The 17,626-nt window shown below is 39.5% G+C and overlaps 1 protein-coding gene across 1 annotated transcript in view; it reads left to right on the top strand.

The window, feature by feature from the left end:
- CPA6 (carboxypeptidase A6) overlaps positions 1-17,626 on the top strand; it is an 81,398-nt gene that overhangs the window by 43,809 nt on the left and 19,963 nt on the right. Inside the window, exons 3-6 of the mRNA XM_071420527.1 lie at positions 4,440-4,564; positions 7,917-8,031; positions 8,962-9,063; positions 9,888-9,992. Coding sequence (XP_071276628.1) covers positions 4,440-4,564; positions 7,917-8,031; positions 8,962-9,063; positions 9,888-9,992 — 447 coding nt within the window. The remainder of the gene's footprint in view (positions 1-4,439; positions 4,565-7,916; positions 8,032-8,961; positions 9,064-9,887; positions 9,993-17,626) is intronic.

Here is a 17,626-nt window from a genome sequence, read left to right as displayed (position 1 = left end):
GGGAATAGCACAGATAAATCATAAACTATTTTCTCCACATACTAAATGTAAGTTATGGCAAAGTTATTGCAGTTATTTTCATGACAAACATCAGTCATCTCTTTTGATTCATACGTAATTGCAGACCTGATGAGAGCACTAAGCATCTTCCTTTCAGGCTAAATGGAAGAAGAAATAAAACATCTGCTTGTGAAAAGGTAGTGAGGGACAACTGGAGGCTACTGCTTAAGAAAATGGCTTTAATTTCAAAGACCACCCTAAACACCATGGGTTAAAGAAGCTGGGGATTTATTTCAGTGACTTAAATTAAAAAAATAAGATGGTAGGATTTATGCAGCCATGAGAGTGTTTGTGGGGAAAAACAGTGAGACTCTTTTCTTCCCAGGCTTCCTTTCCATGAGCATGGAATGAGCTGGAGGAAAACTGAACTAGTGAATAAAAATCTTCCTGTTCTGTTTTCTGTCTTGGCAGAGCAAAAGAGTTTTCAGTACACCATTTGTGAAAGTGTTTGTATTCTTGGAAAATTATTTGCATAATTTTAACTGTGGAGGAAATTCTGAATCCTATTAGTTAAGCACCCAAATATATTTAAAATATTTGTCCTTTTGCTTTGTGCTGACTTTTCCTCACTGTACTGACCAAAACCTAGAGACATGAGTAATGAGTTCAGGGTTGCTATATCTTGGAAGGTGTCCAGGTAAGAGCTGATAGATTTATTTGAGCTGTCTTTAACACCTCAGTTTAAAGAGAAATTGCCTACAAAGAAACTTGGCTTTCCTAAGAAAATATTGTACCACAGAGACTTAAATGGGACAAGTGAGGTTGAAAAAAGAACAGGCAGTTAAAAAAAGACTACTTTTTATGTAGTTAAAGTTAATAATCTCTAACACATTATTTGTTAAATAAAGCAATAATGTGTTTAAATGCTTTGGAAAAAGAGACTTGCCTGTGTGCTCTTACATACAATTTTTTCCTCACAGAAAGCAATAGGATGCTCATGCCTGCAGTGAGATGCTGGGAAAGAGCATTCCCTGTGCATCTGGGGAGCCACCACTATCCCTGAGAACAGGTATTCATGTCATACTTGAGTGGCAGGTGCTGAGTATTTGGTCTCCTCATCCCAACTCTGAACTTGCTGAGAAATCTTGCCTGGGCTCTGCTTATTATCCAGAGGCTTTAAACATCTCAACACCTTTTAAAGGCAATGTGCTGCTTGAAAGACAAGAAAAGATGTGCAAATAAGAGTGTTCTGCAAAGGAAATGAGAATATTTAGGTTTCCAGACATGCTCTAAAGCATATTGCTTTTCCTCTAGCCTCAAAATACCAGGTGAATTTTGAGGGTCCAGTATTTGGCTGTACACTCAGGGGGTTTTGTAGGATTTCTGCATCAGTTTTTTTGTGTAGCTGGAGAATCTTCATTCCACCTAAGAAATCCTACCACCCGTACAGCAAATAGAAATCTTTTGGCACTGACTGGTACTCCATAATACTGTATAAAGGCTCATGTGTAGTGTGTGAGGGTAACAATAGCAATACAGAGAGGGCAGAGAATGGGACAGCAATTTGTTTCACTGCCACTCACTAGCCAGCAGAGCCCAGCATGGAAATCCAAGGCATATTTGTGAGAGGAATGATGTTGAAATAAGAGTGATGACTTCAATAAGACCCTCAGTGTCCGTGGGAGATGCAATGATGAAGTGTCCCGAAGATGACAGCGAGTAGAGGATAGTTGCACTTGCTCAGTCCAAATATGCCTGCTCTGAAATCCATCTTCTGTTTGTCAGTTTTTATGTGCTTGTCACACCAAGGACAAGATGACAGCTGCAATATATATATAAAATGTCTGCTGGAGAGACATGTTCCTTGTTAAATGCTTTGTAAGGCAAAATCCAGCCAGTGACTGGAGTGGTATTCTGGACAGCACAGGTAACATCTCCCAGAGAACCACTGACTGTTTTGTTTACATTGGAAAGGATGAGAAGTGGGAGTCAAAGGAGCCAAATTACCCAAACAGGGAACTGAGATGAAGCAGAATGATTTGCACTCTAAATATGGGATTTTTTTGTCTCACTTCCAGGACAATGCCAGGAGTGAAATATTGCATTTTCACCAAAAGAGGATAGTGGCAATATGCCACAGATTTCATTAGTTAAAATAAGATTGCTTCTGCTTTAGATATTCACTTACAGCAGTAATGTGAGGGACAATTAGAATACCTCAGATCTTAAAAAGTCTGGTGATGTTATAACTAACAGTGTGAATATTGGTTGGTTTATCACCTCCCTGGTGATGGAGAGTTTCACCAAAATAAATCCTGAGTAACTGTCAAGAACAAATTTCAGGTGTATATCAGCTGTGATGTGTTGGGGATTTTTTTCTATTTCAGTTTCATGTACTTAGATATTGCAGTTGGCCAGGAGAGTTGTTCTTAGCTTGTATGTAGCAATTAGTTTTCATTTTTATGAAGATGGCTCAAGCTGAGCTGATTGATAGACTGTTACTCTAAGAGCAACAAAATTACCCTTTCTGATGTATATTTTTTAGGAATAAATCTTAAAAGTCAAATACACATATGGCATGCTCTTTGTAAAAGTCAAACACACATATTAACCATGTGTGAAATTACCTATGTTGAAATAGGGGGGGATTTCACTGGGTGCCTATAATTTATCAAAATATGAAAGCCAGATAAACTAACAAACAGAGGGTGTCAGTGCAGTGAGATGATCTTTATTCGTAAGCAGCATTTAGCACCATTTCATTCATGGCTTTGGTTTCTGCTGACCATCTGTCATAGCTGCTGCCAGCTTCACAAGCCTCGTGAACTTTGCCAGTCCTGTGTCAGACTTCAAAAGATGCTGCACCCAGCCACCAGTATGACCTGGATCCAGAGACCATATTGTGGCAGCATGAAACAAAGAGTGGTTTTGGCAAGAACAAGAAGAGGCTGGCCCTGTGTTTCAGTTCTGCTCCTTCCAAAGTAGCAGGCATTTAATTGGATTAACTGAGCTGAGGTCACCATTGCTTGAAGAGGTAGCACCAGGTTCAGCATCAGATGCCCTCTTAGGATATTCTTACTCAGGATCATTTGAGAAATGGTGAGAACTAAACCTGTCTTTCTGTAATCTCCCTGTTGCAAGACTGTACTCCTCTTGTAAATGAGGTCCATAGTAAGACCAAGTAAATGCATTTGATGTTTTCGAATACCTTCTACGGCATAAAAGAAGTGAGAAGATTTTAAAGTATAAATTAAAAAATCTTTTAAGATACCTGGAAAGCAGTGAGCTGTATCAACAGGTTTATCAGTGCAGCCTGGCACAGCTGATGGCAACAAAACAGAAAAGACAAAAAAACAAAAGACATTTATCAAGCATTAATCCTTTTTAGATTCTCTTTAAGAAATGTGTGGACATGTAGCCAGCATCAATTTCTTTCTTTGTATTCAGCTCACAAATGTATTTTTAAGGCCTGTGGATCTTGGCATGCCTCTTTGTCATGTTGATAAAGAGATTATTGCTGAAACTCCCATTTTTAATCTCCTATGAATATCCAGAAGCTCTGGAAAGAGTTTTGTTGACTTGTGTTCTTTCCACTGTTCTCACACTGGCTGAGGAGGAACTGTGCTCACCTCTGTGAAGGAGTATGTGCTAGTACACAATTTTATTACAGGGTGCAGAACACTGAGTTTCAAATACCTTTGAAAAAGGGATTTGCAAGTTTTCTTGCTTTCTTTAAAATTCATGCCCTAAAATTTCCAAGTGTTTTTCAGATTTGGCAACAAAAGGAAGTAAAAATGGACAAGAAACATCCCTTATATATGTGCAGATACAGATAATGCAATAACAATAGTGGTTCAGTAGCTATCATTTTTTACAAGATTGTAATAATCTGATTATCTTAGTCCTGTTATTTTGACATTTAGTATAAAATTATTGTGTATTCATTGTCTTGGTGGCCTGCTATTGACCTCTGATCAGCTTATTATCAAGAATAAAGCTGGAGTATATTTTCCAAACAACACTGGAATGTGCTATGCTTTTTATATCTCTTTAGTATCTTTTGTTGCTTTTGTGAACACAGAAAATGCTTTGCAAAATAAAAAAGACTCATGGATTGAATAGGAGTTGGGAATGTATACTAGTCTGAGGAGGTGCATGATGCTGGAAGTAGCTTTTGTTTTGATCTGTTTGAGGAGGCATATTCTGAAGACTGTTCTCTGTTCCCACTGGCAAATCTCCCAGGAGAGTTGTGGTAAGCTGGACACAATCAGCCCTCAAAATCTGCTCCGTTAGCACAGGTGTCAGGCTGGACCAGCCGATGCAGCTCTGTTGTCTCTACCATGCCTAGAGGGTTGGCCCTACCTTCAAGCATGCCTTCTCCTGGGCTTCCCCACCTACACTGAATGCATGTGAATTACAGGTTGGTTCCTGCACTACAGGTGGACTTGTGGCAGCCCAGCAGCCCCATCCACATCGTCGAAGGCGCAGCCGCTGACGTGCGAGTCCCGCGGAACGCGACGCGGAGCCTGCTGCCCTTGCTCCAGCAAGCAAACATCCAGTACACGTAAGCCCATGCTCCACTTCCCATGCCTCACTCCTGAGAGCTGGCCTTGGGGTGCACCTACCAGCCAAAAGTGCTCGAAAATACCTTCCACATCCCAGCAATTAGGCTGGCAGACGGCTCGGCATTGCCCAGAAAACAACCGCTTTAATGGCAGAGCAGCAAATCTCCCACAGGCAGCAGCTTTAATTAAATGTCCTCCTTTGGAGTCAAGCTGAAGTGTTTTCAATATATGTGAAATCACATCTGTTAAGAGAGGGTTGGTAATTACTAATTCTGCAGCCTGCTCTGCCTCTTTCTTTATTTAGCACAAGCAAGGTTTATTTACAAGTGAGCTGCAAATGCAGAGGCAAAACTTCTGCATCAATTATACAGGAATGACTTCTATTATTCTAGTGACCAATGCAAGGCACACAGTACAAATGCAGTACATTTTGTTTCAGATATTATTTATAATGCTTCTTAAAAAAAATTCAAGGTAATTTTGGAGTATACTTATCCTTTCATATTTATCCATATGATGTACTGGACAAAAGTAATGATCTTGTTTTAAAGCCTTCTCAATGGCATGTCTAAGCATCTGAATAATCAGCCCATGAGTTCTCAAACATTTGCTGAATGAAGACCTACATGAGGTTATTTATACTTATTTCTCAGTGATAAAAGGATGGTATAAATCATCATGTAGATGTATTTATGTATACGTATGTATAGTACTCATCACAATCCCATTTTTATTATAACAATGCTCTCTTCTTAATTAGTTGTTCTGAAAATACAGAAACAAACATAAGGAAATTAGGTACACAAGTTCCATAGCTGCAGTTCAGAGTGACTTTCATGTGTCTGAAAGTCTGCTTTGGTTTTGTTTATGTTTAAAACTGAGATGGGGCTTTTTCTAATTGTTTTCCTGTGCTTATAAAAAAATGTTCCCTAATTACTGTGACCCAGCAGTTGTATTCATGTCTGCTGCTGTTCCTGCTCACAGTAATCACCTTCAATTAAATGACAGAAGGACATTTAATATGTGTTATAAACACTCTCTGTGCTTGAAGACCTCTGCTTGGGTTGCAAAGCAATGTGCAAGCACAAGATCTGCCAGAGCAAAAGGTTTCTGCAGTTTACCTCAGAAAACATGCTGCAAACACTGGATTAATCTTCCACAGAGAAAATCTCTCTGACTTTTGGCACACAAGTTATGTGCACTTGGAAGGAAACTGAGCAGCATTTTACCCGGTCCAGACTTGTCCTTTGCTCTCCCTCTTATTCTCCTTGCTGTCTGTTTCGGATGGTCCCAGCCATTAGGAACAAAACCCTGCAAAGCATGTGCTTGTCCTGACAAGCCTCCTGAGATCTGTAACTCCACAAAAGCCAGGAGGAATCACCATGAGAGCAATAACAGCCATAGTCAGGGAGCAGCAGGAGCAGGCTGGCCAAGCACAGCCATGCTCACAGCACAGCTGGGATGGGGACCACAGCCCTGAGCTGAAGTGCAGCTCCACAGCAAAGATTTTGTACAGCTCCTTTTCACGTAGCTGATTTTCAGAGTTTTTTTTAAATTATTTTTTCCCCACACACTCAATGGAGTCAAATTTCTACATCCCTTTTGGAACTGGAAAAGTCTGAGCCGAACTCCAGGTAAAATTTCAGCTTGATGCAGTGATGCTTACCTGAATTATGACACATTTACAAAATCAGGAAGCATTTCAACATCCCTAATAATGACCAGCCCTTGCCTGTAAAACAGGCTTATCTCTTTTAGGGTTTGCCTTCCTGACAAGATGAAAACAAGCCAGGTATCAGATAAACTCTCTGCAGCAAGTTGCCTCAGTTGTAAGCTTGTTTGGTAAAGAAGCCACTTATGCTGCATTCAGACCTGAGGGACTTAAGAGCCTTTGTGTTATAAACACACACAGTACATAGTCATTTAAAAGTAAAGAAAAATTATCAAATCTCATCCAGAGTACAGAGTGAGCTTGATTCTGGTAGGTGCTTACCCTAATCAGAATTCTGCAAAGCAGTCCAGCTTTTGTTTTAAACTATTAGATGCCCTAATGACTTGAATAAAATCACTCCTTTAATGAGCTCTACAGTACTGGTCTTATAGCATGCATAGCACCTTGCAAGTCAAGACTATAATCCTTTAGTTTGCTTAATGAATGTTGCTGATGTAGAACAATATAATTCCTAATTATACAACTACTTCACTCATGCATTGGAAGATGGGAATAACCTTTTCTTTGATTCTATATGCAGATAGACCTATTACCTTTGAGGCATCTGCTGCAGAGCTGAGTTAGGAGCAGAGTAAATGCCATTTCTTTCCATCTTTTTCCAATCACAGAAGCTAATGCCTACAAAAATGTAAAAGGTTGAATGTGACTGTCTTTTTATGGGAATGGTGAATTAGTGGCATGGTGATTACACATTGCCATGCTTTAGGAGAAGAGGGCATACAAGGATGACTCAGTTTTACAGAAATGTTGTTACACATATCTGTGACAGTATTCCCAGCTTCTGCTACTCTCTGGTGGGATGGATGCATGCTTCAGCTTCTTCATTATAACTATTTTTAGATGTTTTCTATATTATAATTTTGTATTTGCGTCATTTTTTATTTTTGCCATAAAACAGAAAAGTTTCAGCTTACACAACTCTTCCTGCGTTTTACTCTTAATGCAAAGAACCTCTCACTTTTGATGCAAGTATATTTAAATTTCACTTAGCATTTTTCATATTTTTCCTGAGTTATTTTAACAAAACTGGCAAACAACTACAGCAGAGCAAATAATGTAAACAACAAAGCCCACCTTAGATTTTTTGCATGCTGTTTTTTTCTTGTTTCAGACAGAATGATAATGCTACCAAATTTTTAATTTTTTTGTTTTGCCTCTACAACTTGTAGATATATGTAATGTTCCATGACACTCCCAAGAGAAAGTGTTTCCATGTTTTCCTAAGCTTACAAAGATTTTTGAAATGGTTTGAAATCAATTTTTAAGATCTATGATCACATTGTACAATTGGATTATAAAAGAAGACAGTAAATGTTGCTCCATAAACAAATGAAAGTAGGTGCTTCTTCACATTGGCTACATGATTTACATCATTCTGGTTCAGTCATTTAACAAGCTTATTGTGTTTTTGAAGGCACTCTTACATTTCAAAGCATGTGGAGTATTTATTTGGCAGCTTTTATTCAAGTGAGCCTGAAGCACTCTATTGTCAAAATGTAACAGATGCAGTAAAGTCAGGATGGTTTAACTTCTGCGATATTTCTCCTAAACGTGATTGTTGTTCAGATTTAGACTGTGTGTTCTTCTAGTTTTTCAATAATACCACTATTTTTTTTTAGGATTCTTATATCAGACCTACAGCAAGCAATAGAAAACCAAACTGCAGGGAGGTCCCATAGGAGTCGAAGGTCCCTCCCTGGGTATAACTATGAAGTGTACCACTCCCTGGAAGAGGTGAATTGAAATTCATATTGTGCCTCTTATCTACTACAATGTTGTGTTTAGTAAGGCTAAGTTTTCATTCTCCCTGCAAGTTCTGGTTACCTGTCCATCTTCAGGAATGTTCTAAGTGTTTCTTCTTCAAAAATAGGCACTTCCTTAAAAAAAAATCTATTTAATATTTGTATTCAAGGTTTATCTTTACATGTAACTGTCTTTCAGAGCATCTGAGTTTTGCTTTTAAAGTAGGTCTTTTACTCTGGTTGAATAAGAGATTTCACTCAGTGATTGGTCACACTAAGTAATTTAATTAAGCAATACAAGTAAATATTAAAGTATTTGCACAGGAGGTACAAATACGTAAAAACACTTAGATATGAACTCATTTATGAAGAATACTATCCTAGATGATAGCTGGGTGAATAATTCCTGTTGATTTTAGTGTGCTCACCCACACAGTTTCAGTCTGCACCTAAACAAATCACTAGGCTGAGCATGGAGAGTGCTGCACCACAGGATCTGGTGCCCACTAAACAAATACTGCAGGTAGCCCTGAGTCCTGCATGGAAATCTTTTTGTCATTGTGTTCTGGCAGGAAGAAACATGGACCTTCTTTCTTCATGCCATTAATATTTAGTGGCAATGGTGGATTAGCCACATCCCTATATTTTCGATGAAGAGCTTATGTATTCCAGTAATACCCAACAATGAAATGGAAAAAAAAATCCCATGTGAAGGCTGCATCCAGCCTCTGGCTATAGAGCTATGAGTACCAAATAAAAGCATGGTTAAAGTGTGAAAACAAAAACAAACAAGACAAAAATAAAAACTACAGGAAAATCAAAAAATAGAGAGAGGACAGAAAGCTTAGCCAAATAAATGTATTGCAGTTTCTTCCCATGAAATGTAAAGATTGAAGCGATGATTTTATTTTTGTGTTTGCAGATCGAGGACTGGATGCATTATCTGAATAGGACTTATTCAGATCTTGTTCACATGTTCTCTGTTGGAAAATCCTATGAAGGGAGACCACTGTATGTACTCAAGGTAAAGATTAAATAGTCATTAATGAGACTAAAATCTGGAATCAGAGACAGACACTTTATGTTACAGCATGTACACCAGAGACACAGCTTAATAGTGCTTCCTAAGGATAAGCTGCTAAAATCTAAGCATCTCTCTGAATGTCATCTTTAATGAAAAATGGGAAAAAAACTGGAAAATTAATAGCCAAATCCTATTTACCTGGATTGGATATGAATGGAGAAAGATAACAGAACAAGTTCAATTACCAGGATTTGGATTTAAGTGGATTGCAAAGCTTTTTGTTTATAGACAACTAGGAGAGCAGTTATGCTGGAGAGGGATCCCAGAGGACTGTGGAGCCCTTCTCAGCATGTGCCACAAATTCTGCTTCTTTACCTACTGACAAAATTTCAGGGCTTTGTGCTCTCAACTTACATCATTAGGACCACAAATTAGAGTGTGTCAGCAAGATGCAAAAAATCTTACTTTCAATGTATTTTCTTTTCGCCTCCTATTGAAGAGTTCTGAAAATTTGATTCACTATCATGCAATTCATGTAGTGTCCTTGCTCCTCACCCTACTCCATGTAATAATCATTCCTCATAAAAGAGGAACTTACAAATCTCACTTCTGCTGCTATTTTTTCCCATAAGTCAGCCTCATTATCGTGGCACACCTACCCAACATTATCTTGGCCATACCTTTTAAAACAGTAAATTTGTGTTCCTTTTTATGAGGAAATTAAAAATGGTTTAGCCTCTCTCATATTCTATTATTTTGTCATTATTGTGTTTTCATTCATGTGATGCAATCTATTGGTATTTTGTGAATATTCACACTTCAAGTTAGGTAAAAGATCACGGCCCTACAAGAAAGCTGTCTGGATAGACTGTGGGATTCATGCAAGAGAGTGGATTGGCCCAGCCTTTTGCCAGTGGTTTGTGAAAGAAGTAAGTGTTTAAAATTTACAGTCATACAGTTCTTTCTGTTAAGTAAACTTAGCAACTGTTAAGTAAACTACAGCATTTTTGCTGTACCAGATCTAACACATTACTAATATGGAAAGTAACTAGCTATTATACCTCTCTTTTTAAAAATTATTTGTGGAATACTTAAGTGCCTAATAAACAAAGCTGTTAGTGACAGCCAGACACAGCTAGACACAGGACAAAAATATGCCAGACACATACTGGCAGAGATATGAAGTAGGATTTTATTCCAAGACCTAAAAGTGTGAAGGTTTTCAGTAATTTTGGTAATTGCCCAGGTAAATCAGTGCCAGTGTGTATACTGCTTCAGATCAGTTCAGCAGTATCTTTGTTTTAAGGACTTAGTTTAAAAGAGACATTTCTCTTTTGTGTAATTCCATAGGAATAGAAGGCTAAAGTCACAGAATCATGAATTAGAATCACAGAATTGTTTAGGTTTGAAAACACCATAAAGATCATCATGTCCAATTGTTAACCTAACACTGCCAAGTCCACCACTGAGCTGTCACCCCAAGTGCCACATCTACACATCTTTTAAATACCCCCAGGAATGGTGACAAGCATTTCACTGGACAGCCTGTTCCAGTATTTGACAATGCTGTCAGTGAAGAAATTTTTCCCAGTATCCAAGCCTCCCCTGGCTCAACTTTGGGCCGTTTTCTCTTGTCCTATCACTTGTTACTTGATATGAGAGGCTGGCTCCCACCTGGCTGCAGCCTCCTCTCAGGTAGTTGTAGAGAGCAATAAGGACCCTCCTGAGCCTCCTTTTCTCTAAAGACCCACAGATCCCTCAGCTGCTCCTGGTCACATTTGTTCTCCAGACCCTCACCAGCTTCAGGTGCCTTCTCTGGACTCACTCCAAAACCTCAATGCCTCTTTTGTAGCGAGGGTCCCAGAACTGAACACAGGATTCAAGGTGCAGCCTCACCAGTGCTGAGTACAGGGGGACAATCACTGCCCTGGTCCTGCTGGCCACACTATTGCTGATACAGGCCAGGTGTCACTGGCCTTCTTGGCCCCCTGGGCTCACACTGGCTCATGTTCAGCTGCTGTCAAACAGCACCCCCAGCTCTTTTTCCAATGGGCACCTTTCCAACCACTCTTCCCTCAGCTGGTAGCACTGCATGGGGTCTTTGTGACTCAAGAGCAGGATCTGGCACTTGGCCTTTCTGAATAGTCGGTCTCAACCTGTCAAGAATTCATCTACCATGATTCCATGATGGCAACTGTCATAGTTTTTCTGCTGTGCAATGGCTTCCAGCTCCTGCTTGTTGCCCATCCTCTGTGTATTGGTATAAATGTGCTCCAGTTGGGCTACTGATCTGAATGCCTTCTGCAGGGAAGAAGCCCTAATTACTACATGACCAGTTTTAGGCACTTCTGTGGTTTCTAACACATCAATACCCTTCTGTCTTTGCTGTCACATGGATCTCCATCCCCAGCCTCCACTGTGATGGCAGACTGAAGGACCTGTCTCGAACAACATCCCTCAAACATCTGTATGGTGCCCCCAGGCTTATCAAGCCTGGTTTTAACCTCTTCCACCTTCAAATCCAGTTTAAAGCTCTTTCAATAATACCTCTTAACTTATGATCAAAGAGCGTTTTCCCCCTTTGAGATGGGTACACACTGGGAAGCCTGCTGTTGTGTAAACCAACCCATGGTCAAAACCCCCAAAATTCTGCCAGTGGCATCAGTCTTGGAGCCAGGGATTGATCTGCTGGCTGTTCTTCTTCATAGATGGATTTTACCTGAAATGATGAATTTCGTATTATCTGAAAAGCAAGTGATCCAGTGTTTCTTTGATTCTATCTTATTGGGTTTAATTCTCCCTTTATTTTTGATGTCTAGTGTTTAGTCTCCATACTTATCCATTTGCAGTTTTCAAATGAAAGGTGAAATCAAATGGAATTGGAATTTTGCTTCCAAATTGTCTGTTTCTGTTTTGGTTCTGGTTTGTGGTTTTTTTGTGGGGTTTTTTGTTTTGTTTTCATTTGTTTGGTTTTGGTTTTTTGGGTTTTTTTTTAATATCAGCACTTAAACTCTTCTGATTTGGGATTCATTACAGATGCATTATACATACAGATGCATCATATTACAGGGTTTTGCCATTTCCCTTAGCCAACAAACTTTTGTTCAAGATGAGACATTAGCTGCACAATGGAGACTACCTTGCAATGTAAGTGGCAGAAGTCAAAAGTGGCTTAAAAATATCCCCACATGTGTGCTTTGAGTACTTTGCATGCCATGTTTTTGCACAAAATAAGGGTTGCAATACACTTTTACAAGCTTCTTCCTATAAACACACAGTTTTCTCATTTTTATTCCCATCCATCTCAGTGTAATTCTACAATGTATTAATACCTCCTCTGATTTTGTGAGAGTAAACTTCTGCATCATCAACACCCTAATGCTGAGATGGTCATATAAGCATGTGTGGCCTTCCCTTGGGAATCCCAACAGTGCATAGGAAAGGTACAGAAATAATGAGGCCACTACAGTTTGGATAAGCCTGTCACCAAAAATAGGCTAAATGGCATTCAGGAGCTGTTCTCTAAATTTTGGTGTGCAGCAATTGTGTGTCATCTTGTTAAGACTTCTGTTAATGTGAAGATGAACTAGCTTGCAATTTCTGAGCAGCTTTCCCACCCAGGAGAACATGCTGCAGTAAGGATGGAAGCTGGGACAGAAAGGCACTGGTGGGGAGCCTATTGTTCAAATTCCTCTTTCTTTCCCAAAGCTTCCCCATAAAGCAGTACAATGTGGCAGTAGGGTAAAAAATCACAAGACTTCTCTGCAAACCTTATAGCACAATATAGGCTATGGGTGTGTATATAAAAACCTTCTGGCTGTTTTGTGAGATCTTCAGAGAGTAGCTTGTAAGGCTGCTTCTCTAATTATTTAAAAACATTTTGCTGGATTAAAAGTAGTCTCCACAGAGCTCCTTCAGACTACAAGAATGTACCACCTTTGTCTGCCCGTCCCTTTTTAGAGCAGTATTTCAATCCAACATAAGAGCAAAAAGCATCAGGAAGAGAATACATTATGCTCATAATGTATTAAAAACAACTGGCTAAGGAGGAGAGAGGAGATGATTAGATTGCTTGGTTTAGGATATTACTTTTCTCATTGTATGAATTAGAAATTTTTAGTAAGAACTCTGGGAAAACTGAAGGTCTTTCTGTGCTTCAAACTCTGCAATTCTCTTTTGCTGGCAAACTCTTCCCTTAAGCACCTCTGCAGCCTGGCAGCTCAGTTTTCCATCCTCCCTGGTACTTACGGGCAGTTCTGAGAAAGGGCTCTCAGCTTGGTAACAGATTTTTCCTGGCATGTTTGTTCACTCTAAGGAATAGCACCATAAGTCCATTGATTTAAGGCAAGCAAGAAGTAGTGCTGGATTTACATGATGTTGGCTTCTTTTCTAATAGGAACAGCATACATGCATTCCTTTACTATGCAGGCAGCCTGTAATGTCTTAGCAAGCTTTCACTTCACCCTGTGATCTCTGACACTTATTTTTATTGAATATATCCATGTTCCTGTGTACAAGAAGGCTTTTCAGGCAATTTAGCTTAGGAAGAAAACTCTCTATGCATGAATGCCACTTAACATTCAGGCCTCAGACTGGGTGCCTCAAATGTAACCAAATACTCCAATTCAATTTGGGAACCCTCAGTATCTGGTTTGCGCCTCTAGAAGTGGCAGTTTCTGGGTGACAGTGGATTTGCTGCAGGCAACAGGAGAGAACCTCCAAAGGGTGCTGAGCAGCTGCTCATGTGTTTTTCCTGGGCATGGCAGCAGCTCCCTGCTGTCTACAGAGAATCTGGAATTGTTCAGCTAAACTGGACCTGGCTCCCACCTACTTAGAAATGCAAAACAGACTAAAGCAGATCAGACTTGGGAAGTGAGGAGGTAAGGCTGGAGCATGGGAAGGCAAGAGGCTGCCTGCTGTGCAGGCTTGTTCTGTATTTGGGCAATTACAATAATTAGGAAAAAAGAAAATAATAACTAGAGAAAAATTTATAGAGAAGTTACATATTTAAAAGAGAAAAAGAATGCACAGGATATTATGTGATAATATATTTCAAAGTACAAAAGCAACCTACTCACATTTTGAAACAAACTAAAGGACAGCAAAGACAATGGTTTGGGGAGTTGTGGGTTTTGTTTAGTTTTCTGTGTGTTGTTTTGGGTTTTTTTTCCTTATAATCTACTCCAGAATGAGCTCTAGCTTGGCTCTGTGTTCCATAGGCCTGATGTTAATAACAACATCACTGTTTGTTTCTGTGGAAGGCGCCCCTAAAAGTCTGTAGTGTCTCAGCTAAAAATAATCAGATGTTCTGTCAGGATTAGCTGTACTGCTGGCCTCTGGCAAACCTCACCTCATTGTCATTGAACTTCAAGTCAAGAAAGGGGACACCCTGCACACAGGACCAGAATTTTAGGTACCTTCTAATGAGCCACAGAGGAGTGGCTGCCCCTGTACTGTAGTGAAGTACCAGTCAGGTCACAGTAGAATTCCACCCAATTCATGGCTTACTCAGCTGGAAAGTGATGGAGCAGGGCCTCTGAAAGTGGAAACATGGCAAGACCTGTGGTGGAGTAGGGAAGCAAGACAAACTGTAAAAGGAAACAGAACTGATTACATGTGGGCTACTTTGAAGGCAACCCGCAAAGATAAATGAACCCAGAACTTGTGTCCACAGCAAGAGATTCAGGGGAAAAAAAAAAAAAAAAAGAAAGGTTTGTTAGCCTAGAATTTTAAAAAGAGTACATGGGATCTAATACATGAATATGTGTTGGTAAATATTATTAACTGAAAGATACTCTAATATGTGTAACTACTTTGTAGAAAGCAGTAGACTTTAGAAACAAAATTCAGATATATAATGTATTTATCCAAAATTAAATAGCCCTCACAGAAACAAAGACATAATAGCTATAGCTATTTTGCAAAAATACAGTTATATGTGTATATATGTTAAGTAAGAACATTTAGCTCCTATTCATTGTGAGAGTAGAAGTAGAATTCAGCTATCAAATCATCCTGACCTTAAATTTAGGATTTTACCATTTCTTTAAAAATCTGTATTATGGTTCACAGGCTGCTATTCAAATTAACATCAAACCTAGATTCTGTTTCAATTTTAGTGAAAGCAGATGAGGATTCCCATTACATCTGGTTTGACTTTCTTCCCTCTAATAAATGCTGCCATTTGATCCATTTCAATGATGTATAACCTTGAGATGTCTTTCATACAATATTTTCAGAACACAGCATAGCTGAGATGTGACTTTGAGTTGAGTTATTCTTTATTTCTGATGCAGGAATTTGTATTTCAAGATTAGAAAATTCAAGAAATGTAATTAAAAATCTTCAAGAAGCATGCACTGATTGTTCTTGACAAAATGTTTTAAGAATCCAGTGTCACCTGTAATGTCTATTAAGATCAAATGCATCTCCCTAAAGGAGTGACCTCATCAGGGCCTCAAATGAAGGTGAAAATAGTCTCACACTTTGGAAATGCAGTGACCTTCACCACCTTCTTCTCCCATCCTCAACAATGGTCACAATTATTTGAGTTCCCAAATTATTCAAGATAATGCATTTGGACTTCATCATCCTCCCAGGGAGCAAACATGTAGCCCCCAGAAAAAGAAATTAAAGGCTGAGGGCAGTTCTCAGAGGTATTTTGATGTTTGTTGGGTTTTTTTTTTCATGCTGACATTGGTATTGATTTATTCCAAAACCAGGCTAGAAACTCATCTTTTCACTCCATAATAATGAGCCAAGAGAGACACACAGACTGTGTAAGAAGCAAAGTGGCAACATCTGCCCCCACTATTCCCAGCCTGAGACTGATTTATGAGTCACCTCGTGGGATGCATATGGGATGCATACTGCCAATTAGCCAGCCATTAGGCTTGTGGACCAGGCCCCAGAGAGCAGTCTTTACCAGGAATTTTGCAGCATTCAAGACCTCAGATTCTTCCTCAAGAATGTTTATGAAGTGTTTGAGTGCAGCCAGCTAGAGGAGCAGCACAGAGCCAGAGCTCAGTCAGGACAGCAGTGCACTCAGATGCAGGGCCAAGCAGGAGACACAGACAGTGTTAAAAAGGGTTGGCTCTTCTTCTGCTCTGCTCAGGCCATGTGCTCAGAAGGCAATAAAGCTGTAAGTATTCTTAGTTTAAGATCTGCTGAAAGCCAGTGTAGCACTTATACTCATTCTACAAAATTCCACAGTCCGTGTCCTGATGGACAAAACATCTGCAATCTCCTGCATCGACAGTCAGAGCAGCACTCAGTCATTCATTCCAGTGCTGAAACCCACACTGTCAGGAAAACAGCTTCACATTCTGGATCATTGCTGGGTCTTGCTGAGCTCCATCAAAACCAGCAGTCCTTTAGGATTTAGAAAATTTCTTTCCCTCTGTTATCTGTAACTACCAGAGCCTTGAAATACTGCCTAATTATCAAATTCAGATATCAGTTTTTTCACCCACTTCAGAAATAGTCTGATCTTGGGGGTGTGCAAGATAGTTATGTGAAGCAACACAATAATGTTTCCTAAAGATTATACACTTGATCTATCACTTGTCAACCAACTAAAGTCTTTTGAACAGGTACAACTGAAATGCTGTGTTCCCACATCCCAGGGGTTCAGACTAAGATTATTTCAAAGGATGCTCATTACACCTAAATTTAGTTATTCTTTGAGACAATGTGTTCCACCCACTGTGATAGGCTTTCCGTCTCCATTTTTTGGAGTTCTCCAAGTGGAAATTTTGAACCACAGAGGAAAGAAAGCAAGGACCTGACTGCCTCTCCATATAAATCAGACATTTGGGCCAGTCCTTTCCTGGGTACAGGTATGCCACTGTTCCTAAAGTATCTTTGACTGATGGTCCTCAAAAATCTGAAGAGCTTTTGAAAAAGGTTGAAATATTCCAAAGTGAATGAGAGGCATGCAAGGCCAAAACAAACATTATACCTGCAGCTTTTTCCTTTCACCCTTTAGCTGGATGCTCTTTCTTTCCAAAATCTGTTCCCTTCAGCTAAAGCTCTTTAGCTGATGTTGGCTTAATGTGAAATATTTGCTGCTCTTTAAATAATTGCATCTTCTTACTGTGTGAAATCTTCCTATCTGGGTTTTCCTCCAGTTGATCAATTTTTAGTTTACCCTTGGTTTAGGAGAGGCAGAAGCTTCCCAGGGCTGTTTTACCCCCCCCTTGCAGCCTCCTTCACAGGTGCCAGTGGTGGTGATGGCACCACAAAAACTGGGTTTTTTTCACCTTGAAGGACCAGTCATCTGGTGTCAATCTCTCCACGAATGTCTGCAGCTCTTTCAGTAAACACAATACAATCATTGGAGCTTAATCTTAATTGTTTACCATATTCTAGTCTCCCCAGCTGTCTTTTTAGCTGCCTAATTTCAGAAAAAAAAAGAAAAAATTGGACTTCTCTGAGTGCTCCCTGTATATTCATTATCTGAAAAAATCCATCTGTTTCATCCTGCCATATCTATATTTGAAACACTCAGCCTTACTTGTCTTTAGCTAATTCATCCTTCTCTGTCAGGAGCTTCTGCCTGAAA

Source organism: Agelaius tricolor, unplaced genomic scaffold, assembly GCF_023055355.1.
Source record: "Agelaius tricolor isolate 1412-34295 unplaced genomic scaffold, bAgeTri1.0.p SCAF_2, whole genome shotgun sequence".
Taxonomy (NCBI): domain Eukaryota; kingdom Metazoa; phylum Chordata; class Aves; order Passeriformes; family Icteridae; genus Agelaius; species Agelaius tricolor.
Note: the sequence above shows the minus strand (reverse complement) of the source record. Positions and strands in the feature narration are given on the sequence as shown.